The sequence below is a fragment of the Chroicocephalus ridibundus genome, chromosome 1 (genome assembly GCF_963924245.1).
Source record: "Chroicocephalus ridibundus chromosome 1, bChrRid1.1, whole genome shotgun sequence".
Taxonomy (NCBI): domain Eukaryota; kingdom Metazoa; phylum Chordata; class Aves; order Charadriiformes; family Laridae; genus Chroicocephalus; species Chroicocephalus ridibundus.
In genome coordinates, this window is record NC_086284.1 from 67,030,128 (window position 1) to 67,056,994 (window position 26,867).

At 42.9% G+C, this 26,867-nt stretch overlaps 1 protein-coding gene across 3 annotated transcripts in view; it reads right to left on the reverse strand.

Moving 5' to 3' along the window:
* Positions 1-26,867, reverse strand: part of CARS2 (cysteinyl-tRNA synthetase 2, mitochondrial) — a 37,934-nt gene that overhangs the window by 8,522 nt on the left and 2,545 nt on the right. For 2 of the 3 annotated variants that reach the window (XM_063337612.1, XM_063337593.1), the window contains 10 exons: positions 24,458-24,575; positions 21,621-21,692; positions 20,930-21,035; positions 20,125-20,208; positions 17,149-17,278; positions 13,154-13,287; positions 9,798-9,865; positions 6,716-6,782; positions 3,050-3,188; positions 817-940 (listed from right to left, as the gene is read on the reverse strand). In XM_063337612.1, the coding sequence (XP_063193682.1) occupies positions 817-940; positions 3,050-3,188; positions 6,716-6,782; positions 9,798-9,865; positions 13,154-13,287; positions 17,149-17,278; positions 20,125-20,208; positions 20,930-21,035; positions 21,621-21,692; positions 24,458-24,575 (1,042 nt within the window). The remainder of the gene's footprint in view (positions 1-816; positions 941-3,049; positions 3,189-6,715; positions 6,783-9,797; positions 9,866-13,153; positions 13,288-17,148; positions 17,279-20,124; positions 20,209-20,929; positions 21,036-21,620; positions 21,693-24,457; positions 24,576-26,867) is intronic. The other variant, XM_063337603.1, reaches the window with a different exon arrangement.

Here is a 26,867-nt window from a genome sequence, read left to right on the forward strand (position 1 = left end):
GACCGGGAGAGGCAGGACTTCTAAACCAATGGACAAATTCTCTCTTAAAATCAAGTTATTACTATGTAGTCAACATTTCCTTCACAGCACAAACATGGTGGACATGACGACACCAGCAACCAAGCAGCACAGGAACAAGGCTGAGGTGCTTGCCTTGAGCGAGGCAGGGAGCTGTTGGTAAAAGGAGACCCAGGAGTGAGACTTCAGACTGTGTTTACTGCTCAGGTCTTGCCCTTACCAGGTGCCTCCTTTGTCTCAGCATCGAGAGACCTTAAGAGGGTCTCAATTTGCCAAAAGCCGTCTGAAGACGGACTCGTGCAGGCATGCTGAGGCCACAGTTACAGTTTGCCAACAGCAGAAGCCACTTGGTCCCCAAAGTTGAACTCGCCACCACGGCTGCCCCGTGCACATGGGACTGCGTGCCAAAGCCCCTGCAGCGACCACCCTCCCACACCTTTCCCAATCCCGGGTGATTTCTGTGCATGGGTGTTAAAGCAGAGAAGCAGGGTATGAACATAAAACCAACACTAAAATTAGCAGCATGCCACAATGGCTTCAGGCCTTTCAAAAAACCTTTGGTATAAATAATATAGGGCAGCAGGAAAGAAACATCCTTTGGACACAGCGAAGCACAAAACAATAGCCATACGCAATTCCTGCGACACGGTCAGGACAAATGGGCACCATTAAGGTCAACAATTTATGGAGCTTTGTTTCTGCCAGTTTCTTACGTGAACAATAAACTAATCTGTCTGCATTAAGCAGTAGGACAGTGGACAGCTGTCATTTTCTGATCTCTGTATCCTAATGGGTTACCTTAGTAACAGCCTTAAGCTGTCTGTTGCCATGGTGAATGAGGTCCATAATTGCTGCAACAGCCCTGGAGGTGTCAAAGTCATCTGCAAACGCAGCCTTCACGGTTACTTTTGTGTTGGCTAGCCTTCAAGAAGAAAAGGTAACTTTTCAGATAAGACAAACAAGATGCCAGCAGCGCGCTGAATTCATCAGCTATTCAGCCAGAGGGAGTCATCGAAAGGACACTGTTGTTTCCTTCCTCGCTGTCCTATGATGGGTGATGCTACACTGATCAGGAAAAATACATCTTCCAGCTGCAAAGGGAAAAACTTGATGCCTGTCAAAATCCAAAGGAATATACCTGTTCAATAAATACACGGTTAATCACAGGAACCAACAATGGCAGAGCAAGGCTTGCCTTGATCATTTAAAAACAGATGGAAAATGAGGTTGATAGCAAAATCGTTAAAGTCCTTAATAAGTTATTTTTTTGCCAGCAGCCCGTTTTTCATGCTAACAGCATGTTTCTCGTCCAAAGCCATGTCAAGCACATCACTCCAATGCCTGGCAAGAGAGCTGACTCGGGGTCAGGCAGGAGTCCTGCTCAGAAGCAGGATTCCTCATTTCCCAGGTAAGCCCAATCCCAGCCCTGGGACTCTACTTGGCTTGGCCCAGATGGAAAAGTCTGGTGGGACCGTTCATGTAACAGCACCAAAAGCCAGCAGGGCAACCAGCACTCATTGCCGCAGGACCAGTGCTACCAGCCACTGTGAGCGGGAGGACGAGGACAGCAGGGGGAATAAACAGCAAGCTGCAAACAAAGCGTTGCTGTTGGCACGCTCTTGTGCGCAGCCAGGAGAACTGGGACCTCGACAGTGCTGACCCAAGGACGCCATTTCAGGGTAAAGCTCAGGGAGCAGGTTTACCTGTGGAGCCAGGCTGGATGGGGCGTTGGGCAGCCTGGTCTAGTGGAAGGTGTCCCTGCCCATGGCAGGGGGTTGGAACTAGATGGTCTTTAAGGTCTCTTCCAACCCAAATCATTCTATGATTCTAAGCCTCAGGCTGTCCCAGCACCTCTGGGGCTCCCCTGAACCCTGTTGTGCCTGTTGCCAAGTGGTTTTGCCTCCCTCCCCTCAGATATCGGATGATTGCTGCCCTAACCCATTCCTCCCGACACTCTTCCCCGCAAGTTCCCCCTTCTCCATTGAACACCTACCACTTTCCTAACCAAGAGCTCCATTTCATCATGGTTGTTTTTACATCTAGTTGACACACAAGTTATGCCCAGCCCCACATTCCCCTATGGCAATCCATTTCAACCTCCCCACATGCCTCATGTCTCTCAGCCTTATATCTCACCAACGGGTCTCCGGCAGCCTCCTGCTGAAGGACTCCCTTTTGCCAAATACCACAACCAGTTAATTCAACTCCCCTTCCACGTAACACCTTCCAGTGCCCTTTGCAAGCCTTAGTTGGTGCAGTCACAAGCTCCCCGACAGCGAGGTGCCCGCACCACAAGGAAGCCACCTCTCACTTCTGCAGCACAGGATGTTCCCCCTCTCATCTATGCCCCAGAGCTGCCTGCATGTACATCCTTTCAGGGCATTCAATGTCCCTCCTGCCCCAACTCCAGAGCACTGCACTCATCTGCTCAGATTTGCACCCAACACACAGTTTTCCTAAAGGACTCCAAAGAGGATTCTCCTTACCCTTGTCAGGGCCACAGCAACCATAATTTCCTCTTTTCCTGTGACATCTCCATCCCGGACAGTTTCTCAGTAACCCTTTCTCTCCTCTGCTGCACGGCACAGTGCCAGCCAGCTTGATTACAAGCTCGCGTGCCCAAGGCATATTACTTTCCAGTCATTGTCTTTCTTCTTCAGTCACTAACGCTCAGTTCTACTTACAAACCTAATAGCCTCACAACTTCAGTCACAGCTTTGCCTTCTACATCACTCAAGAGGGCAAAGGTGCAAGTGTCAGGACAGGCACACTAGATAAATAACATGGATTTTAAAAATACAGTGAACTAAGTGTAGCATGAGGAAAAGCAGCTGGATAGACAAAGAAGTAAAAAAAAACAAAACCAAACTGCCCTTGGTTGAGGGATGGCAGGGAAGACTGCTTCTCAGTCCTTCTTCTGCTCCTGCTTGTTGAACAGAACCCAGCACACTACAGCGGTCAGCCCTCTAAGCCTGTCAGCAAATTACTGTTCACATGATCATAATCATTCAGATACAGGAGATGCACTTACCTTTCCCACAGTATGTCTTCTCTAACCGGGTCACATACCAGCTGTCCTTTTATATAAGCATTTGCATCTCTAATAAATGAGGAGATTGCCTGAAGAAGGTGCTTTGCATCATCCATGCTCTCGTCACTAAATTCGACTGCTAAAGAAAAAAAAAATAATTCAGGCATTATGACAGAAAGGATGTTGTCTGTCATACAATACCCTCTGAGGAACAATATTCTGAGACAAAGTTATTCCAGAAAAAGTTTGTTATTGCTTGTCACAGCAAAATTTTCTTACAATTAATTGCATATTTAATTAAAAACTCTGTTCTTCATGTGCACTAGGTGAATTAAATCAATATAAACCCGCAATCATTACATACGACAAAGTATAACCTACTGGAAAGGTATCAGACTGATTCAAAAAGCGTCTCGAAGCTGACTGAAGCAATAGCTCCTTGACTTTAATTCTTTTTTCCTTATTGAATCTCTCTGTGAAGTTATTACTCCAAAGCATTTGGATTGGATATATTTCTAAGCATCTCCCCAGATTTTAGTTGGCAAGACAAACTTTTGATCACATCCCTAATTTTTTTCCTATTCTAATTTAAGTAGACACAATCTGTCTTTAGAGACCTCCAAAGAGACCTAACCCTCACCACGGACTCCGTGAGGAATACAAGCACTTACAGTTAAAGGGCTGCTTCACCAGCATCTAAAACCTAGATGGACCTAAAATTTTATAGTCTAGATTCTGCTCTAGATATACAATTCCCTCACAATATCAAAGCTAAACCGGCCATATCGATTTTTGAAGACATCTATTAGAGAAAATACAGATTGTTTAAACTTGTAAGGGCATGTTTGGGATGGGATTCATCACACTCGACTTACTTATACACTTACACCTAAGCCTCTTTATAGGCACTGGAAAGAAAGATAAAACCTTAAGGAAAATGATTCATCGCATCCTAAGGAAAGCACTGCTTTATGACGAGATCTGCTATACCCTAACCCGACAGCGCTTCTCTTCCACCAGCTGGAAAGACGACATTATCCCCCCTGCTAACATGGCATCCATTCACACGGACATCCTCACTGCCTTCAGCAGGACTCTAGCTGCAGCAGGCAACTGCGCGTCGGGAGCTACCAGCGTCCGCTTCTGCTGGCTTAGGGTTGAGCAGGCTCCTCTCACCTTGCCTACCCCCTCAGAGGCGCAGGCGCTGCGCTGGTCCTTTGGCACTTTTACTGCAAGCTGCCAAAAGCAAGAGGCAATTTTTCTATCTGTACAGTAACACGCAATTTACTGTAGGAAGAGCAGTCGGACCCCAGACAAGACAGCTCACCCAACTTTGGTAGAAGTCCTAAGTTTAAATGCATTTCTTCCCACAGAGTCTATTACTTGTATTAGAACCATACGGAGCCAGCGTAATATTGCTTCACCATTTTATGCCTGACCTCTGCACTAAGGTACATCCAAACTACAGCTTGCAGCGTATCCCTGATTTCATCAGCACTGAGCATCACCTGTAGTTTCCACAGCAGGTGGAGCTTCCTCACTTCTGGTCCTGCGCACATTACAGCCCGCTGCTCTGTGCAATTGCACAACGCTGCCCAGGCACAGACTCTTTAGAGCAGCCAGTCTGAGCACGGGGACGGATCTAAGAGGGCAGAAGCAGCCAGATGTGAGACCTGATTTTGATTGCATTAGCCTAAATCGCAAAGAAGCCTGACGATTTAAACAGACTTCCCATAAGATTTACCCCAGTACAAGTAAGGCATAAGTCTGGACCTGTATTTGTCAGATTTTCTGTTTCTGTGTAATTAAAAATCTGCATTACTGCCTCATTAACACTGGTTTTAAATTTAAGCTTTACTCAGCTTTTAAAAAGACCGATGCACAGACTTTTAGAAAACAGCCAGATACCAAAAGAGATCATTTATATCCACTAAGATTACTCAACTGATTACCCTGGTTACAGGAACTCCGCAAGGAATACTTGATGAAAGTTTATCCTGATGAACCCCACTTTGATTAAAGCCATTCTTCTTCCCCGATTCACAGCCCTCTCCTAAACCACCGCCTGCGGGCACTGCAAACCCACCCGGCTCTATAAATCTCCACCGTACTCCCCACTCCTTCCCTCCTGTGCCACCGAGGGCACCATTGCTACATCATCAAATTACAAAAACATACGTTTATTAGCACCAACAAGTAATTAAAGACCAGAGGGACCAAAACGGTACCGTTCACTCAGATTCACAAAATCACCAGAGCTGTTCTGGTGACCAGGAGAGCGTTTTTGGGACAGCAGGCTCACAGTCCTTCCACCTAACTGCAGAAGCAAAGCCTCTGCTGAGGAGATGCAAGAGGAAAAGCAGTGCCACACAGCGGGGTCCCCACAGGGCTTTGGAGACGGCACCTCTCCATTTAAGCTGCACCCAGAAGCAGCCTGGTAGGGACATTGGTGGTGGGGCACCATGTTAATGTCCATAGCACCTCAGAAAGACCTTTTTCCAGCAGCCCCAGGTGGGCCGAAGGGTGGTGACTCAGGCCGAGCAGGGGACAGCCAGATGCACCAATCAAAGCAAAATGCACCAGGGCAAGAAGTTCTCTGGGTCAAAGCCATTAAGAGAGAGAGAAAACTTTACAGCAATGTTTCTAACTTATATTGAATGTGATGTTCATGGTATGAAATAATCCTGTTGGCCAGCCTGGGTCAAGTGCCCGGGTCTCGCTCCTCCTCATCCCTGCACCTGGTGAGCTCGAAAATACCGAGACCTTGAAACCACATAGCCTAGCTGGCTATAAAGAAAACACTTTCACAAATTCAGACACGTGAGTCTTCTAAAACTGCAGTTTTCCCAAGCATTATAAATTAGTCCTGTGTTGCCTAAACCAGGACACGCTTCTAGAGGTCCACCGAAATAACCCAGCAGGTGTTGCCTCATGCTCCACCATCCCCTCACCTTGCCAGGACAGCCAACAAGCCAAATGACCCAGCAGTGTTTTAGGGAAATACCAGCCGCTTTTGGCAGGCCCCATTAAACTGGTGAAAACACTATCCATATGAAAACCTCTTCCAGTTCAAAGTAGCATCTTCCTGCTGGAAAAACCATGGTGTAGACAGGGAAGCCGACAAAATCTACCACACCTCTCCCCACTGGCAGCGTTTGCCAGGCTAAGACAATCATTAGGTTATCAAGCGCCGGTGTAAACGAGCTGTGCTGCGCCACAGAACTGCTTGAACACTCAGGAACTCCATGGGACGAAAAACGATAACACAGCAGGGAGATAGAAAGTTATTAGCAAGCCCTTGTCATACCCTACGGGAATATAAGGCAAAGCTCTACCTAGATACGTCTCCAAAAACAGCCGATCGTGACTGAAATACAAGTGACTGCAACAGCTGCAAATCAGAGATGGAGGTAATTCATTAATTGAAAGCGCATTTAATTGAGAGTCGCAATTAACTGCAGCTCAGGAAGGTGTTTAGATGAATGGTTACATACTGTGCTCAGTAAAGATGCTTTTTTCTAAATGTGAGGCAAAGAGCAGCCCCATAGAGCATTGCTGGCCTTTCCACTCCCTGCGAGGTGCTCCACCCTCCCCCCCCGCTGGGAAGCCCGTGGGGGAATCCATGCTTATCTCAACAAATAAGGGATTTTTGGGTTTTTTCCTTACCTGAGCTGTATCTGCTGCGCAAACAAAACATCCTGAATTGATCTGATGAAAATTTCTTCAGGAAATCCTAAACTCCACCCACAAAAAGACAACTTTAGCATTATATCAAACAATTTCTTCAGGAGTTCTTCCACTCCTTAAACTAGTTTCACAGCATATTTCAAACAAACTAACATGACAAATAACCCAGTCTTTGTAGCTTAAGATAGGCAGAAAGCTTTAAACTATAACACTGGTTTAAAGTCTAAACTAAATAAAATCTAATTCCGTGTAAGACAGATGTGCATACATGTAGACAAGATATAAATATACACACAATGCCAAATACAAGACAGTGAAAAGTGCTTTGTAATTATGATCAAACATACACTGCATAAAGACCTTTGCAAAAAGACAGACTGAAATTACCAGGCTAAGACTGGGATACAATCACGCAGGAAAGGACAGCTCCTACGTTTTGCAAACTTCACGAAAAAAAGAAAGATTTCTTGAAAAAGAAAGTAAGTGTAATTTTTCTGCAGGGCTAGAACATGAAGGAAAACAGGGAGTGAATAAAAATAACTTTTTCTTTTTATATTGTTAGAATTCATCTGTGTTAATTATGAAACCTCATTAATTTCACCCTAACATTTATTGGGCTTTACAAATAATTTACTCTAGTAAAAAGTTATTACTATTACTACTAGTGCAATTAATGTAATTAACTTACACTAATAGTATAAAGAACCATTTAAATGCTCAGAAGGTACACTGATAAAACATTCAATCCCTTCCAACTCTGCTCTCAGCAAGGCTGGACATCGTGGGAGACTGACTGTGAACACTGCATCGAAGCTTTTTTTTTTTTTTTTTAAATTCCAAATTGGTGATGGTAAGTTTGTAACACTGAAGTGCCACCGAAACAGAAAATCATAAGGAGAAGTCAATACAAGTCAGAATATATGGAAAGTGTCGTTTGCTTAAAGATGCACATTTCAAAATTTAGCTTCTGCTACCAGACTAAACCAGCCTGAACACCGAAGGTAGCAAAGCACCAGCAATATGCTGTGTCTCGAGTGAAAATAGAAATAACTGAGGCAATCAGGGCAAACTAAACCAAGAAACAGACAGTGATATTGTTTGTTTTGGAGGCTGGGTTTTTTTGTAATTTTTTTAAATTAAAGTCTATGTAACTGAGTGTACCAAATGCGCCCAGAAGCTTTACACTAATATACAGAGGTAGAACAAGATGAGTAAAGTATGGAAATAAATTCATATTTGGGAAAGTAGCATTTGAACAGGAAAAGTCAATTCTGCATTTTGTTAAAAATGGAGCACAGAGAAAGTATCACTGCTCTTTCAAAGCAGGTTGCTTGGCCGTGTGTTATTGCAACGCGCTTGATTTTGGGGGTCAGAATTAATAGCTATTAAAAAAAAAAAAAAAAAGAATCAGAGAAGGGGAGGAGGGTGAGGGAAAGCAGGGCAGGTGGATGCGGAGGATGCAGGGTGGCCATGCCCGGGTGACAGCCTGGAATGCAGATGGCCGCTGGCGGGACCAAGGGAATGCCACAGGCCCTGTCCTGGTTGGGCCTTTCCTCTTTCGGAGTGGGCATAAAAACTTCCACGTGGGGCTTAATTTTCAAGATGCGGGAAGGCTGTATGGGAAGAAGTTTGTTTGACTGGACTGAAAATCGCTTACAGGGAAGGATTAATACTTGTTAGCCGTGTCTTAAGGGCAGAAATTAAAACTGGAGGCCCACAAGGGAAAAGGACAGGCCTGAAGCTCTTATTTTCTCAACACAAAGAAGTCCCACCACAGACGTGGAGGGGAATGTTTCTACATGTTATTTTCAACCGCATGCATTGCATTTAGTTAAATTTTTTAATTTATCATGGAGGGTAGCGATAGGACAAGGGGTAATGGTTTTAAGCTGAAAGAGGGTAGATTCAGATTAGATATTAGGAAGGAATTCTTTCCTGTGGGGGTGGTGAGGCACTGGAACAGGTTGCCCAGAGAAGTTGTGGATGCCCCATCCCTGGAAGTGTTGAAGGCCAGGCTGGATGGGGCTTTGAGCAGCCTGGTCTAGTGGGAGGTGTCCCTGCCCATGGCAGGGGGCTGGAACTAGATGGTCTTTAAGGCCCCTTCCAACCCAAACCAATTTATGATTAGTGGTCATTTCTCCACCCTGTCCAAAACATTGGCCGAGACTTGGGAAACTTCTGTGAAAATCGTGAGTGATGGGTAATTTTCCCGGGCGAGACAGGGCTTAACCATACCCAGACAGCATCAGGAGAATTAAGAATAAAGCAGTTTATATTGAAGTCCTTTTTAAAGAGATTTTAATTAAGTCTTCCGAGAGGGCAAAGGGGAACATATGTGCCAAAACAGCCTCTCAAGCTTTGTCTAAAGGAAGGAAATTACCCACTTCTAGCAATGGGTGTCAGCCAGCAGGGGGGCCACGCCTGGCAGAGAAACCCTGCTCTGGGTTATGCCAAAAAAGCTTTGGGACACAGTAAACCAGGACATATTCACGTGGCTTGTAGGTACCAAAAGAAAAAGCGCTCTCTGCATCCAAAAGGTGACCATACAAAAATAAAGGAGAGTACGAGAGACCGCTGGCACGGTGGGGTTGTAGGAGACCCAACAGTTTCCTGACAAAATGCTGACAGTGTCCCATTTCACCTAAAGCAGAACCAGGGAAAACATCTCCTCTTTTCTAAGTCCCAAAAGGATATGCACTATTAAAAGCAGATAGATGAGAACCCATCACTATAGAATAGAACCATTTAGGTTGGAAAAGACCCTTGAGATTGTCGAGTCCAACTATAAACCTATAATGCAGAAGTGTGGTATGGGGCACAAACACTGCTCCTATAAATGCTGTCAGCTTAGCAAGATCCACGTTACAAGCAAACCCTGAGTCCGAGCAGGTTTCCTACATCCAGATCTGCAATAACAGGTACACCAGCACTAGGGAAACACTCCGATTCAGGTCTTCTGCTGCAGCATAAGAACCCGCTCCAAAGCCTTCTCCAAAGAGGGCTGTGATTAATATTTACATATTATCAACACACATCGCTTCAGTTGACAGATACAGATTACCTTAATTGTTACATAGTTTTTCAATGACTTGGACATTTTTTCTTGACTTCCTTTAACATGCAAATGCCCTAAAACAACAAAAAGAAAATTAATCAGGATAAACGAGCATGCTTCTGAATGGGGAGTGAATAAGAAAGACTGCACTGAGACCCCGGAAACGCTGGAGGCAGCATATGCTGTGATGGATATGTGCCAACCACTTCAATGCAACATGTAACATGTTTTTCGATGACTTTACCTACAGTTGTGCATACCTCTCCATCCTCAACTGGGTGAATTTTAAAACATAGGGTTTTTTTTTAAAAAAAAAAAATAACAAAACACCACCATAAGCAGAGACATTAATAAGAAAAAACAAAAAGCCTCCCTGCTCAGAACTTATAATAAACTGATAAAAAGAAGTAAGCAGGCAAATACTTTTCAGTCTTCACAGACAAATACCTTACCTGTTACTCTTGACTTTTCAGAATAAAGACCTTTAAAGATCTTCCAGTGATCTCACATTATAATATTGTTGAAACTCAAATTATTTTCTGTACTTATTACTTGCTGGTGTCTGTTACACTGTTTTTTTTTAATTCAAAAGTTTATTGCTGGTTGAAAATACCTTACGTGTACAAACAATTTTCTGCACATTCCCTATTTCTCCAGATTTTCAGAGACTGAGAAAAAGAAGGGGGAGGAGGGATGTAGCTATGATGCCTAATTTGAATGAGCTTATTTTAAAATGTAATCCTGAGCATTGCTAGAGCTTTCAATAACCACATGGACCATTGGTTTGCAGGGCTGTGGTACATGAAAAAGGCAGTAACCATCTCCATTGCATTCAGGAGAGTACGCAGAGCTCGGCTTCAGGACTGAAAGTTCTGTCAAAGCAAGACAGGAGATGGGCGACCTCAGGCTGTACGCTCCGGGCCTCGTCCACGCTAGCCACAGCACCACTGCTGATGGAAAACATCAATTATTCACATCACCAGAGAGGTGCCAAACACGTAGCCAATCAAAGACTACTCAGCATCCTTTCAGAAACGTCGCTGAAAGCCTTTATTCGCTTCTCCTAATAAAGGAGTAATCCTCTAACTTACTGAGCACCCACAACTAACAAGCAATTTTCAGGCACTTCAAGACCTGCAGAATCCAGCACTTAATCTTACTTAGAGGCAGATTTTTAAGCATGAACTTTTCTTACTCTGGAATATTACGTCAGCACTCTGCATTCTTTCAGATTTGGTGGCCCAGCATTACCGATGCCCGGGAGTGCTCCACAAGGACAACATACGATCTATACTTCTGCTTTTACAGGTAGTGGCAGAGGTGGCATTTCTTGCTCAGCAGCCCAAGCACTTGTCCGAGTTTTGTGCTACTCTCTACCCCCTCTCTTACCAAAGTGGATAAAATCCCCATTACGCTCACCTGGATACAAAAGCAACATGCTCAGGCCTGGTAAACAGACGTGAAAAGCATCTGTTTTCACTTCTTAGCTATTTCTGACAACGATTCCAAGCAGCGGGGATTCTCTGTAAGAAGGCTACCTCTGGTCCTACCCTGACCACCTGGAAATTTAAGTTTGCACAACACACTCTACGCAGAGTAGGAAAAAATTGAGAGATCTATGGATATAGAACTAGCTACAGCAGAAATCTACGATCAAACCAAAGTCTCATTTTCATCGTATTTGTCCTGACTGCTGGCAGGTGAGGCCACTGTCACCGCTGCACAGTTAAATTCGGGGCTCTGAATAAGAACACTCAGGCTGTCAGAGGCACCCTATAGCTGTTGCAACTCGAGTAGAACCCACAGACAAACTTCTCCTGGGAGACGGGGAAGAGCCTGGGTATGATTATTATCTTTTCTTTTGCAAAGGTGCCTAAATATTGACTTACTTAACTTTAGGCAGCCAAGCTTAAAATAGTTTGATTGTGTTTTCCTAATAAGGTACAGGTAACATCTGAATTTGAAATAATAGTCCTCTTCCAGAGTTTCAGCACTCAGAATTATTTCATTAAAGAATCACAAAATACAAGGATTTTCATAACTTTGGCTTGGCGCTCTTCCCAGAGTACAAGTAGTCTAAAAATAAAGTCCTTATAAAAAGATTTATCCCCAGTGCAGGGATTTTCTTCCTCTAATGGGGATTGCTCCTCCAATTCTGAGCCTGCTAAAATTCGGAAGTCTGCTACCAGAATAAATTGTTTCTGAAGCTGATTCATTTGCCCTAAATAATTCACACTATCGTCCTCCAGCAAAATTTTTTGACTTAATGAATGTGATCTGTCAGCTCCTAGAGAACCTCAGTGTACAAATTGCCCTTGGAATTACGTTCTTTTTTAAAAAAAATTATTTTTTTTTTTTAGGAAAAATTGACTTCTCCTTATTTAGTTAGTTTCAAGGAATATTTCCCCTGTAGTTTCAATTCCCAACTTGAAAAGTCAGATTCACTGGTTTTCAACGAAGGCTCCACCTGGCAGTAACCAGTGCATCTCAGTGGAAGTGCAGAGAATTCTCCAGGACTTCAGGAGCAAAGCACACCCTGGAGGATGCACCAGCCTCTGGACAATTGCTACTGATTTATTACAGGCCCTACACTGGGAACTGAAACTAGAATTCAATATTCATTCCATACAGTACAAATATATATAAAAAAGAAAGCCCAAGTAATTCCCAGAGTGTAGCACAGGCTACAGGAGAATTTTTTACACTGGAAGGGTTATTAAGCATTGGAACAGGCTGCCCAGGGAAGTGGCTGAGGCACCACCCCTGGAGGTATTTAAAAGACGGGTAGACAGTACTTAGAGATATAGTTTAGATTAGTGCTGGTTTTTGTCAGCGTTAGGTTGATGGTTGGACTACGTGATCTGAAAGGTCCCTTCCAACCTAGACAATTCTATGTTTCTATGATATATAGAAAAGATCAACTATTTTCACCCTCATCCTGCAGGACTGTTATAACAAAATACAATTAAAAACGAAAGCCCATCACAAAGAGCCCCCTCAAATTTTGAGGGAACTCAAATGAAAGGGAATGAGATACTACAGGAAGAACTCTTATCTCCTCATTTTTAATTAGGAGTAAGCACCGTACATGGGCAATGCATATATTATTTGGAGATTTCCCTAGATGAAATTTAGAGGTATTTAACCGTAACCACTTCTACTAATAAAAGCATTCATTCTACAGTTTCAAGATACACTCCTATTTATGTTTCTTCACTTAGTGAGGTCAGAAACTCAGTCATTGTAGTGGACCATCGGCTTGGAAGGTTTCCTTCGCACTTCACACCATACAAATGCCAAACATAAATAAAATTAAAAAAAAAAATCCTACAGACCTGTTAGATGATTAATATTTTACTTACCAGAATGCAAAAAGTAATTCCCCCATTGCTCACACTGATGATACACCTCGCACTGTGCAATTTCGTTTTCATGATGAGGAAATGCAAGATCTATTCCACCGGTATGGATGTCCAGCTGCTTTCCAAACACTGCACTGTAACAATATTTTCCTGATTGGTAAGTAGAACACTACAGAAGTTTTTTGTAAAAGAAATACGGAAAAGAATAAGACGAAACAACGTAATTTAAGTGTACAATTTAATGACTGCAATTTTAAAACAAGTCTTTACACAGATCTTGGATACCAAAACTGCAGCAGAACATGCATGGACAGGACCCATATCTGCCCGCAATTAATTCTCCTTAGCAGGAACAACTATTTTTCTAACTTAGAATAAAGAATGGCAAGCAGGACATCTCTCTTCCTTGTTCTGCTACAGTTTCAGTATCAGACAGCTGCCTTCATCTGCAAACCTAACAACTTCGAAGCGATGAACATTTCTGTAAATTTGGTATTACTATTCTTTATCTTGTACCTTTTCTGTAAGAATTCAGGCAATACTCTATTTAGTCATGATAGAAAATGCTTGGCTCTATATTGTTATGATGTCAAAAGAAAACGTCAGCGCCTCTGATCTCCCAAGGCCATTCCATTCCTCTCATCCCAACAGCTCTGCTGCATTGGTGCCAGTAACACATGGCATCTCTGCAGACACCGATGGCTGGAAGTAAGGTATTCATGTGACAACAGGACAGACCTAGATGCCTTCTGGTTAAAGCTCAGGAGACAAGGCTGCTACACTCTATCCACTGCTCCAGCAAGTCCCTGCTAGGTCACACTGACAAGTGATTAACTTCATTTTGCCCATCTGTTAAACAAAGACAGTTACCTACTCACAGGGAGGTAAATCAACGCTAACTGCCCAGAAACCAGGGGCACTCAAGCTGGGGAGGATGCAAGGTCTACACAATAGAAAATAAAAGGCAAGCCCCACACGCGTGCACACACAGACACACACAGTCTTTCCATATGTCACGTTAACAAGTTGCTCCTGGTAGCTGGCTAGATATTAATAATTTTGTCCCTTTTTGAAACAAAACACCCTGTTAACACCCTGGCTCACGATGGTTCTGCAGAAGCAGTTGGGGCAGAGGAAGAAAAGAAAATGAGGAGAAGAAAGGAGGGAAGAAAGACTGGCTGTTGCCATTTCCCAGGCTTGAGCCCCTGTGCTTCCTCCTGTCTGCTCCAAAACCAGCTTAAGCACAGACCTCCACAGGAGTGGCCCCGGCTCATGCCTCTTCCATCCTTGTCCAACTTGGAATGGAACTTCAACAAGAACATATGGATAGCTCCACTGTCATTCAAGGAGTGTCAAGAATGTATATGGCTTTGTATTTACTACTTACACATGAATAAGTCCTGCCCCAAAAGAGACATCTTTCTGAAATGCAGTATGAAAAGTTGTAGACAGCAGTACTCAGCCTAGAAAATACTCTTGTCACTCAAACAACCCAAAGACAGACTCTTAAACACAAAATAATTAATATAGGTAATAATATTGTCATAAATTTTATTAGCACAAGGCCAGATTTATTAATGCAAAGGCTTCAAAAGTTATCTGTAATGCAGTATGAGTATGATACACCATATTAGTTTATATATCCATGTGATCCCATTCAACTAGAGAAATGAGCCAGTATTTCCCCTTTCTATTTTACTGTTGCCAAACCTCATAATTTTATCGCCAATCATGTGATGTTTGATTGTAGCTTCAAAGGCCTGACTGTAGAATCGTGATATTCCCACAAAGTCTCTCTTCCTTGTGCCATCTACAGAGGAGCACTGGCCACTTGCCTTTTCCTCCAACAAAACCATTAAGAGCTGGGGAGAGATGGATCTGCAAAACACTCAGGGGTGGGAGGAGCAGCCCATCTCACCGCAAGGGAAACTCCATCAAGGAGATCAGAACTAAGTCACAGCAGGTGGTTTCCTCCTCCAGGGCTGCACTAGAGACCAGCGCGCTTCTCGTTCACCTTCCCCAGAGGCAGACTTCAAAGACTTTTCAAAATTAGTTCACTTAGATTACTTAAAAGTGCTTTGAGATCTTTGTCAAAACAGATGGGTAGGTAGGTACTGCTTGAAATGGGCCTTGGACAGCAAAACATTTGAGGTAACTTATCTCAATTTTTCACAGTCTGAGACTGCTACACTTACGCTCTGCATAGGTCAGCTCTTATTTACATGGCAGGAGCCTCATCCAAACACAGTAAAATAAGTTTTTACAGAAAGAAATGCAGACTCTAAACAGCACTGCATCAGCAGACAGGCTGTTTTATAATTGGCATTTCTTACCCATGCACCTCTGTCACAGGCTGCACTCCAAATACAGCATGGTTTTGTGCACTTCTGTTGCCTTAAGAACTGTTTCACAGTGCTGAAATTATTTACAGACAGAAAAACACCCTTATAAACAATCAGGTAGTAATAACCCCAGGCACACCAGCAAAGCATATCAAAGAGAAACTTAAAGCACCTGTTCCATCTACTTTCAGCTTGGGCTGAAAACTTAAGTTAAACAGGGCCAGATCTAAATAATTTGTTACTAGCTTCCAAAAAAAGATCTTTGGCTAATGCAAAACTACGTACCACTATCAATCTTCCAGGACAGAAGATTTAAAGTCTCTTTTTTAAAATTACAAATGAATAGGTCACAAGTTAACACAGTGCAGGACAAAGTACTACCACCCTGTGGAGAAAATAAACCTCCAAATCAAGAGCAAATTAATTTAAACCAACTACAAGCAAAACGCTGCTAAGCACAATTCCCATCTTCCACACAGAGATTCCCTTACTGCCACAGAGAAATCAGAATATTTAACATTGTGCCTGACTTTTAAAGAAAGCTGAATAACACTTAAATGACTAGCATGAACGTCCACAACTGCGGTTAAGATAAGGCCAGGAAGATCTCAGACACTCCCTGGAGTTGGGATGGAATCCCATACCCTGTCCTCCCGACACAGCGTTACATGCTGGATGAGGTCTGATGGAGATTGCAAAAAGTGGAAGGGAGGCAAATGAAAGAGGTACCATAACTTTCACTAAAACTTTGGTTATTCAGTTCAAGTTAAAAGACTTGCTAATCCCTGAAAGCCAACTGCATGCTGGGCTGCATCAAAAGAAGTGTGACCGGCAGATTGAGGGAGGTGATTCTGCCCTTCTGCTCCACTCTGGTGAGACCCCACCTGGAGTACTGCATCCAGCTCTGGAGCCCTCAGTACAGGAAGGATATGGACCTGTTGGAATGGGTTCAGAAGAGGGCCATGAAGATGATGAGAGGGCTGGAGCACATCTCCTGTGAGGACAGGTGGAGAGAGTTGGGGTTGTTCAACCTGGAGAAGAGAAGGCTCCACAGAGACCTTATAGCAGCCTTCCAGTACCTAAAGTGGGCCTACAGGAAAGATGGGGAGGGACTCTTTATCAGGGAATGGAGCGATAGGATGAGGGGTAATAGTTTTAAGCTGAAAGAGGGGAGATTTAGATTAGATATTAGGAAGAAATTCTGTACTGTGAGTGCAGTAAAGTATTCCTGCATTGGAACAGGTTGCCCAGGGAAGTTGTGGATGCCCCATCCCTGGAAGTGTTCAAGGCCAGGCTGGATGGGGCTTTGAGCAGCCTGGTCTAGTGGGAGGTGCCCCTGCCCATGGCAGGGGGGTTGAAACTAGATGGTCTTTAAGGTCCCTCCAAAGTCTAACCATTCTATGATCAACTGTGCAATCCTGCGCAGCATATTTTAAATACGTCTGTCTCAAGGTGACAAAACATAGCAAGACAGCTATGCCATTACGGTGAAGCAGAGTTTGTGCAATTTGCGATGTGAAGTGTGGCCCAAACAAAGTATGCACACTAAAACTGGTGCTTTCCACTGATCAGAACAAACACTTTCAATACTGCTGATACCATTGCGATTGAAAACAAAAACCAGCACTAGATTTAAGATCCAAGAAATCTGACCTTGATATTGTGGAACACTCAATGTGCCATCCAGGTCTTCCTTTTCCCCATGGAGAAGTCCAAGATAACTCTTGAGGTTTGGCAGCCTTCCACAGGGCAAAATCTTTACTGTGTCGTTTATCAGTATCAACTGCCAAGAATAAGTGATTTGTTAATGGGATATGTCTCAAAGGAAAAAAAATGAGCAAATGAAAGCAAGTGGAAATGTGCATTTAGTGAACTACTCAGATTTTAATCTCTTTCGCTCAACTTCTTTTCCTGCAACTTTCCTCTCTTGCCCCTTATACAGGGCTTCCAGTTTCTCAATCAAGCATTTGGAAAAAAAAAAATTATGTTGAATTACATTTCTGCAGGCTAAAAAGATGGATTCAAGATTCTTTAATACATGCTATCCTTTTAGTCCTTTTCGCCTTCTTGGGTTTTTACATCATTCATTTAGTTACTTATCAGCCACTTTCCCAGGACAAACAGATTGTACCGCAACAGAAAAGGTAACAAAACCAGCCCAAACCGAAACCCACAAATAAGAAAAAAACACAAAAATATTTTTTTCCCTGGGACACAAATAGTTTCTGGTTCAGAATCTATAAAACCAAGAGCAGCACAGAGATGAGAATCAAAACTATCCTTGGACAGTAGCAACCTTCCAGTATTGTTTTCACCAAGGGCTTCTCTAGAGAGAAGCTAGGTTTGTTGCTTCCTTCATTATGCAGCCAAGGATGTCATCCTTTTTGCCACAGTACGGCAGAGAGGAGGGTTTGTCTCTGCTGGCTCCTAACCCCCGGTCAGATACACACCGTTCCCTGGCAGAAGCTACAGAACAGCGTTCCGGACTCTGTGGTTTTTTGCTGACAAATACACGACCTCGCATTTGACTGATGCGGAACGATATACCTATTTGGCTTGAAGGGATCCAGCTTGGCGAGCCACTCGCGCTGTTTTAAGTTCCCTTATTGAACACCGCTCATCTGTTTTATCAGCAGCTGATGCTAGATTTACTTCTTTCCCCTACTTATTTCAGACCACTAACAAAACCACAGTGTATCACTGGACCTGGAGCACTCTGGTATCAACACATTTTAATGATGATTCACAGCTATTTTTGGACATCTATTAGATGGTCATTTTTCTTGAGCCATTCCACTTGCACTTTATTGATATACAGAGTCAGTTTTTATTAGGAATGTCATGCAATATTAAGGGAAGCACATTACACAAATCCATTACACCTGCCTCATCATTCAAAATTGATAAGAAATAAAGGGAGAGAAATATAACCCTAGTTTTATCCACTGAATCTCCATCTTGGCTCTTTCACTACTTTGCCAAGCTCTGGCTGACCAGTATCTGTTGACTCTGTGCCCCTCTTCCCTTTTTTGAGTAAACTGCTAAAAAAAAAAAAAAGAGGAAAAAAAAAAGCATTCTTCATCTTCTCGGTTATGATCTGAACAACAGTCAAAATCTTTAGAAATAACATTAAATTTAGTTATAAGTGACAGGAGAGGAAATAGGGTAACACACATCATCAGTCACAGTTGAGGCTGGAAGGCACCTCGAGATCATCTAGTCCAACCCCTTGCTCAGAGCAGGTTCAGCTACAGCAGGCTGCCCAGGACAGTGTCCCACGAGGATTTTGAACATCTCCAAGGATGGAGACTCCGTAGCCTCTCTGGGCAACATGTTCTTGTGTTAACCATCCTCAGAGTGAAAAAAGGTTGTTCTTAGCTTTAAATTGAATTTCCTGTGTTTCAGGATGTGACCATTGCCTCTTGTCTTGTCATCAAGCACCACTAAGAGCCTGGCTCCATCTTCTTTACTTCCCCCATCAGGTATTTGTACACAGGGGTAAGATGCCCCGAGCCTTCTCTTCTCCAGCCTGAGCAGTCCCAGCTCTCTCAGCCTTTCCTCATATGAAAGATGCTCCAGTACCTTCATTGTATTCGTGGCCCTTTGCTGGCCTCTCTCTGGTATGCCCGTGTCTCTCTTGTACTGGGGAGCCCAGCTCCGGACCCAGTACTCCAGATGTGTCTCATCAGTGCCGAGCAGAGAAGAAGGATCACCTCCTTTGACCTGCTAGCAATGTTCTTCCCAGTGCAGCCCAGTAGCCTGCTGGCTGCCTTTGCAGTCAGTAACTACCTCTAAATAACTGTCGACAAAACGCATTCCCTCTGCGAGTTGTAATGCTGGAACAACTCCAGAGTGGAGCTGTGAGAAGTTTCTTTCTGGCTGCAATTCACCTGAGCATCAGCCTGCCAGGCAGTTTTGGTAATTGCAAACAGATGATTTTTTTTTCAATGAAGAATTTTTGAACTTCAGCGTACAAAGGATGCAGGAGACCTGCATCAAATTCTCCGATGCAAAGACCTGATCAGACCCAACTTACAGTCAGCAATCCTGCTCAACAACTGGACAATCGCAGTGGAAAACTCCCAGCCAAGGGTATGGGCATGCTTTAGCACAGCCTATCAAGAGATTGCTCACCCTCACACAAATAGGCTGTTTAGCAGCAGTCCAGCAGTAAGTAAGGAAAGAAGCAAATTCATCTGGATAGCATACAAGAAAAGGGTGCAACTGTCCAAAGAATAACACAGTAGATGACGTTTCCCTGCATTTACTCTTGACTATCTCACTGCAGGCTACTGCAACGGCTGAGACCACCACCTGACTCTGAAGTTTGTATGTACCACTCCCAAGTATTTAAATAAAATTAAGAATCTTAATTGTTCTAAGGTACCAGAACAAAGGTATACAGGGAAGCAAGCATGAAAAGAGACCACTAAATTTCCTCTTGCACTGGCAACAGTGAGTGGCTCAATAAATAACTGAAGAAAAAAAAGAGGTCTTAATTAATTAAAAAGCTGGTTATACACAATAGGTTAGAAAACTCTTTCAGACTGTTGAATGAAGGTTTATGCATAGATACATCAAGAGCTACGACAATGCATTAATACAAACAAGTTGGTGCCATGAACATACCTGCTTCATCTTGGCTATCAGGATGAATAGTAGTTAATACTCCGTATCTTTTTCCCCAAGACTTAACATCAAAATAAACATTGCCTAATAGAAAAGAAATGTTCAGTTTTATAGCAAAGATGGGATGCGTTCATGATGAAGAGGGAACATTTCCATGAAAGCAAAACAAAACAAAACAAAACGCCTTTCAACTCCCATTTGAAATTACAATTTACAAATTCAGAAATACTGAAAAACTAGTAGCACATGTTTCCATGTTACCAGCTTTTCTGCAACCTCACTGCACGTGCTCATTCTGCTCATAGGATAAATTCGTATTCTGGAAATGTCCCCAGGTTCTTCCCTGCCCATGCACAATCAGCAGTCCCCTCTCTGACAATCGTGGCCTACTGCTACTCCAGTTATAATGCACTCGAATGCTTCTACAACCACCAGCTCTGCTTAAAAAAGGATCCGCACATTGTGCTTTGCAGGCGCATCTCCTAAAGCACCTCCTGTTTAGAGCTAAGAGCTTCCCCCAACCCTCTTGTAGAAGCCACGCCTGGACTTCCCCACAGAAGCTTAGACAGCAGTTCGTTACAGTCAGCAATTATATTAACTAATGAGCTACATTTAACTCAGAAATTGAGTAACAGTTGTTCTGCCCACTCATGTCATCACAAACGAGTTGCTCACACCCTGTCTGTTAATCAACAGAAGGAAAGCCTGGCGCAGGGTATCTCATCTGATCCCAGAACAGGATTACTAAGAGCGCCGATTTCCTGTGCGTGCGCTGAACAAGGAGTTGCCTTGCTACAAGTCTTACCTTGCGAGGTTGCATAAGCTTGTCCACTATCAATTATTGTTTTTATAAAGGAAATTATCTGAGGAATATTGTCAGTCACTCTCATGTATACTGTAGGAGGAAGGACCTTAAACAAAGAAAGAGTAACATCTCGTTAGCCTGTATGAAACACACTGCTGACAAGTGTTTCAATCTAAGAAACAAACTTTAAAGAACATTCTCTTCAATTTTATCTTTCAATAAAAATGTTGCAAGTATCATTAAAAGGTCATAATCAGCATTAAGATAATACACACAAAAAAAATTTGAGGGGTGGCAAAAAAAAATCCACTAACTTTTCCCAGTTCCTTACTCCCTGCTTTTGAGAAGTATTCTGCACAAGAAGCAAAGTCACTTGAAGTCAATTAAAGAATATTTGATGTTTTTATCCATGAACCAAGGCTCTATTGCATGGGGTAAAAAAATTATGTTCCTAAAGAAATTTAACGTGCTCATTCCAAAGCTAGGGCTTGCCTCTCCCCCCATTTCCTTACTCAAAAGGTGTGCAATATCTTTCTAGAAAAACAAAAAGGTAAATCAGTACTGTTTCCAAGCAACACTTCATCACATAAGCAATCAATTTATTTTTTCATATCAAACTGTTGAAGTCAGATTCCTTAACAAAATAATTGCTTTAAAATGCTCCTAAATTTAGAAGCTCGGGTATCTGTACCTTTAAGGCAGCCATATCTTGCTTAAAGTCTTCTTCATAAATACGAGCAAGAGCTAGTGGCGATATATTCATCTGAAAAAGAAAGAAGCAGATTAGTAAATCATAAATCAAAGTAATAATATGAAATATTGCAATCTTTTATCAGACAGTTAATAGCTAATTGGAAGACTTACAGAGCCCCCAAGGTAAAGAGCCAAAAAGGCTTATTAATCTAACATTCACGGGGAGGAGATGTAAGTTATAAATAACTTAATAGATATGTATTAATATTTTGGCAATTCAGAAGCATAAATGAAATACTACTTTTAAGAGAAAACAACCAAGGATTAAAGTAACAAACTCCTTCCCTCCCTCATTATTTTCCTCTTGAGATGGTCTTCCATTTCCAGTGACAAGATATACTACAGTACATGGGACATGAAATTCATTCAACTTATTGGCAGGGGACACCAATTCCACCTACATGTCAGAAAGACAGATCAGAGACTTGCAGGATGAGACAGGATATTAATTTTCAGTGATTAAGAAAAATAAGCTATTTCGGCTGATCATGGTTACTCATAGATCTCAGGACAATCAGGGAAAATGAACTGAGCATGAGGCATGAGTCCCGCCCTTTGCCAAGTGCAGCACTTCTCAAGCACCTTCTCCGTATTTCTCATTCACAGGGCGATGGACAGGAACAGGGACACACGCAAAAGTAACGAGAAAGTGCAACCCGAAAGGAAAGGGACAACTTGCACGCAATAAGATACTTGTTCTCAAATATTCAGAAGAGGACAGGACTTGAAAGGTGCAAGACAGCAAAACCTGCCCTAGCAAGCAAAAGCATGCCATCAAAGCGGTTCAAACGCGAGCTTTTACATCTTCTCTGTGGAGAACCTACTGGGGAGCAGACAACATACTGTCAGTCTCTCCAGCTTGCAGGTAACTGAAGCATTAACAAAACAAATCCAGTTTCATCACTTCCAATTCATTACTGGAGCATCTTTAAGGGGTCCGATTTTCAGAGCGCAGGTGGGACAAGTTCCTGGATAAGGCAGGAGTTCTGGTGAAGACAGACTAGATTGAGCAATGAAACAAGGAAGGTGCCCAGCACTGAGAAACGAAGGCATGCTTCTGCCTACAGACCCGAGAGAGCGCTCTTCCAGACCCAGCCATGGGACTCATCTCCCCAGACAGCTCACCTGCTTGTTGGATCAATGGGAAGACAAAAGTGCCCACAGGAGGAAGACAGGGAAATTCCTCCTGTCCAGATGGACGTCCAAAACACAAAGAGGTCACCCTCCCCCTCTACTCTGCCCTGATGAGGCCAGATCTGGAGTACTGTGTCCAGTTCTGGGCCCCCCAGTTCAAGAAACCACACAGGTAGAGGCCTTGGGCGTCCAAATGAAACACAGAGAGCAGAGCAGGCTTTTCAAAAAGCTACAAAAAAGCCACAAAAATCTTTCTTCATAGAACCAAAGAATGTAAATAAACACAAGTTCTTTTAAAACACCACGTCGTTTTCCACCCCTCAAACGTAATATCTCCATAATATTCTGTCAATAAGGAAAAATTTTAAAATGCGCATTTATAGATTTAAAATGCAGTATTTTTTTAAAGATGGCCTACTGCCTTAAAAAAATGCAAGCAAATGGACCACGGGAAAAAACACGTATTTCTACAAGAGCACCATGCTAGTATTCTTTTGAAGGTAGCGTCCTATATTTAACAGCAATAGTAACTGTTTACTTAAAGATTAAATAAAAATGACAGCTGTCAAATTCTCTGGCTCCAAGAAACCAGCTTAAAGCTCGCAACTGCAATTTGATCCAACACATTCATTTATGATCCAGAAGACATGACTTACAGATTTTTTAAAAAACTATATAATACTTAAAAAAAGAAAACCAACTTCAAAATCCAGAATGCATTCTTGGTATTTTAGTGTCGAAAAAAAAGGGAAAAGGGGGGGGGAAAGGGGGGGGGAAAGGGGGGGGAAAGGGGGGGGAAAGGGGGGAAAGAGGGAAAGAGGGAAAGAGGGAAAGAGGGAAAAAAGAAGAAAAAAGAAAAAAGAAGAAAAAAGAAAAAAGAAGAAAAAAGAAAAAAGAATTGGAATAGTCATTCACCAAGCTCAGCTGGTAAAAAAAGTCTGATTAAAATCCAACTGAGAACCACTTATAACCATAAAATCTTTAATTAGGCCAACAACCCTGAGAATTCAGTGAAAGGTTTGGCTGTGTTGGGTTTTTTTATTCTTTATTGTATTTTTTTAATATTAATCCAGCCACCAGGCCCTGGTCTTACCAAGACTTACCCATACACTCAGTGTCAACCTTCACGTAGGTGACGAACTTGGACAAGACTGATAAAGCTTTTCAAGGCGCTGATGTCGCACCTTGCGGGAACCACTCCCAGTCTCCCCCGTGGCAATGCTATATATACTGTATTTAACCATCGATGGCATGCAGTGCTCCTCCAGAACACGGCCAGAAGCTTATTGGCTGCCACGCTTTGGGTTGCTTTTGGGATAAGATATTCTGCAGCTGTGCTGAGGATACATACACCCTGGCTTTTTGTTCCCTGCTGGCCTCCCAGGCAGGGGACAAGGGCAGGTCTCCCCCTCCCACAGCTCTGCACCCATCTACCTCCACACAGCTCGCGACGCCCAGCACTCCGGAATCCCAGCCCCACGACAACCGTGCCAGGCGACCAGAAATCTCAACATTGATTATCTACTAATTAAAACAAACAAAACTCTATTAAAAAAAAATCTCAACCCAGATTAATTTTCCTATGTAAGCAGCTGTAGAAAATAACAAATGTTTGGGTCAAAGACTGCAGCAAACACCTACCTCATTGGCTCTTTTTATTATCTTGTCATCTATGTCGGTGATCCCCATCACCATGATTACTTCAATTCCAAAAAACCTGGTCATTATCCTTCGAATTATATCAAACTTAACATAGGAGCTGGAAGAGAAAAAACATGAGCTTATAAACAGGCAGTAGCAAGAATAAACTTAAAACAAAAATAACCAACAGCACTAACAGCTGCAGGGACAATCTAAATACCCCAACACTTGCAATGACAAGGTCCTAAGTGCATAAAGTGCTTTTCCAAAACCAGTTACCACCTGCACAAAAGTCACGCAAATTTCCCTTGAACTGGCCTACCCTCTTCTGGCATTAGCGACACATTACATCAAATTTTCTGAGTGTTTTCTTTTGTTGCATCTCGTTATTCAAGCACTGAAGTGCGACAGGAAGCTACGCGTGAGCCAGGAGGTTCTCCCAAAGCAAACACTACAAAGAGACACACAGATCAGATATTCTTGAAATACATCCCTCGGGCTTTGTATATTCTAACAGGTTTTCAAAAGCCACAGGGCAGAAGAACAGGGAGAAACAAAACAGGGTTCAAACGAACTTTTGCTTGGGGTGAAGTAACAACTACAGTTACCAGCCAACAATAAACTATTCCATTCACACACCACCACGGATCTTTTCTGATTGCAAAGAAAAGCTGCTCAGGGGGTTATTTTGTTTTATTTACACTTGAGAAAAAATTTTCAAAATTACTGGGGCTCTTCACCACAAAACAGAGTATTGAGTGCTGATAGACTGATGTATCTACAGGCTGCACGGGGCTGTGGCAGCCCCTTCTGCTGCTCACAGACTCTTCGCTCGTAATCCTCAAAACACCCTTTGACTGAGTAAAACCCAATTAGGTGAGATACTAGAAGGTGACCAGATGCTCTGGGTATGCCCCGCAAGGTGATGAGAATCCTCAGCCTGTGCTGGCTTTGGAGAAAATGGAGCCTGAAAGGAGACTTGCAGACCTACGGGTTCCCATTTCGCCCGCAGCACTGCGCTGAACTCCCATGGCTGTCAGAGCAAAAAAAAGTGTAAGCAAATACTGGAAATGTGTTTGCATCCTTCCCCTTAGCTGCAGAGACCAGGTGGCATTAAGGTTCAAGTTTACAGACGTGTAATATCTTGATGAAGAAAAATACTTTTTGCTGTTGTTGTTTGCATTATGCCCACGTTGAAAACAGCTTTGTGAAAGGTGGCACGTGCTGCCAGGGAGATAGTTTTTAATGAACACCAGCTCACGGGAAGTAATGCCCATCTAATGTGGTGACACGATTCCGTAAGAATATTAAATTGGTCTTTGGACCCCATTCAGAGGAAGAATGCCAGCACCAAAAGCCTGATATCAGATTTAACTGCCCTGCGGCCCTAGTTCGCAGAGCAGATGCAAATTTTGCACTGTTCCCTGTCCTCTGATCTTCCAATTGATGGAAGAAACACTGCAAGAGCCAGAGCGGATCTCCTGACACCTAAGAAAGCAGGATCCTTACCAATTCAGGACTGAAAAGAAAATAAATAACAGACTGTCAATATCAGGGTAGGGGCAGAGCAGGCACAAGGGACTGAATGAAATCTCCTCTCGTGCTTGGGCTTACTCTTACATTCAAGCATTCAGCCAGGAACCTGGATGTCACACCAGCATGACCGAGGCCAGCCTCAGAGCTGACGGAAAAGGTGGCACTATCTGCACATCTGATTTCTTTCTTTATACAGAATAAGTTTTGGATATTGTATCAAGGCATACAGAGCACCTGTTTTGAAGTCTGGAAGCAAAAGATAGTAGAGAAAGTTGGGTTATTTAGAGAAATAAGAAATCCTTGTGGAGGGGAAGGAGGAGGGGAGAAAAATAATAACGCCATTATTTTCAAATTCTTCTCAAGGATCTCAAGCTCATTTCCATTATTCCTTTCTGCATTATTACCTGTCCCAAGTCAAATGTAAAAAGAACAGGAAAAAAGGAATTCTAATGATAACATGTTGCAAGAGTGCGACAAAACAATAGTATTTTACAAGAGCGGCATGGTAGCAACAGCCATCACCCCATTTGACCTCATGCTCTTTCCCAGTGCTCTCCAGGCCTGTAGACCCCCAACAGCAGCATGCTCTTCAATTGTGCCTACCAAAGCTCTACAGTTAGACATATTGGGGAAAAAATACACAATTAAAAAAATATATATATACTTAGATATATATATATATACACAATCAAGATTGTTCCACCATCCTGAACAAATCAGATAAGTAACAGGATGTCAACACTGACACAGGCAAGACCACAGATGCAGGGATGGAACAGCCAACTCCTCACATGTTGGAGGGTTTAACTGGTCAGAAGAGAGAGAAGAAGGTGGTCTTCAGCCCAGGCATCTCCCTGCACAACAGCCCTACAGG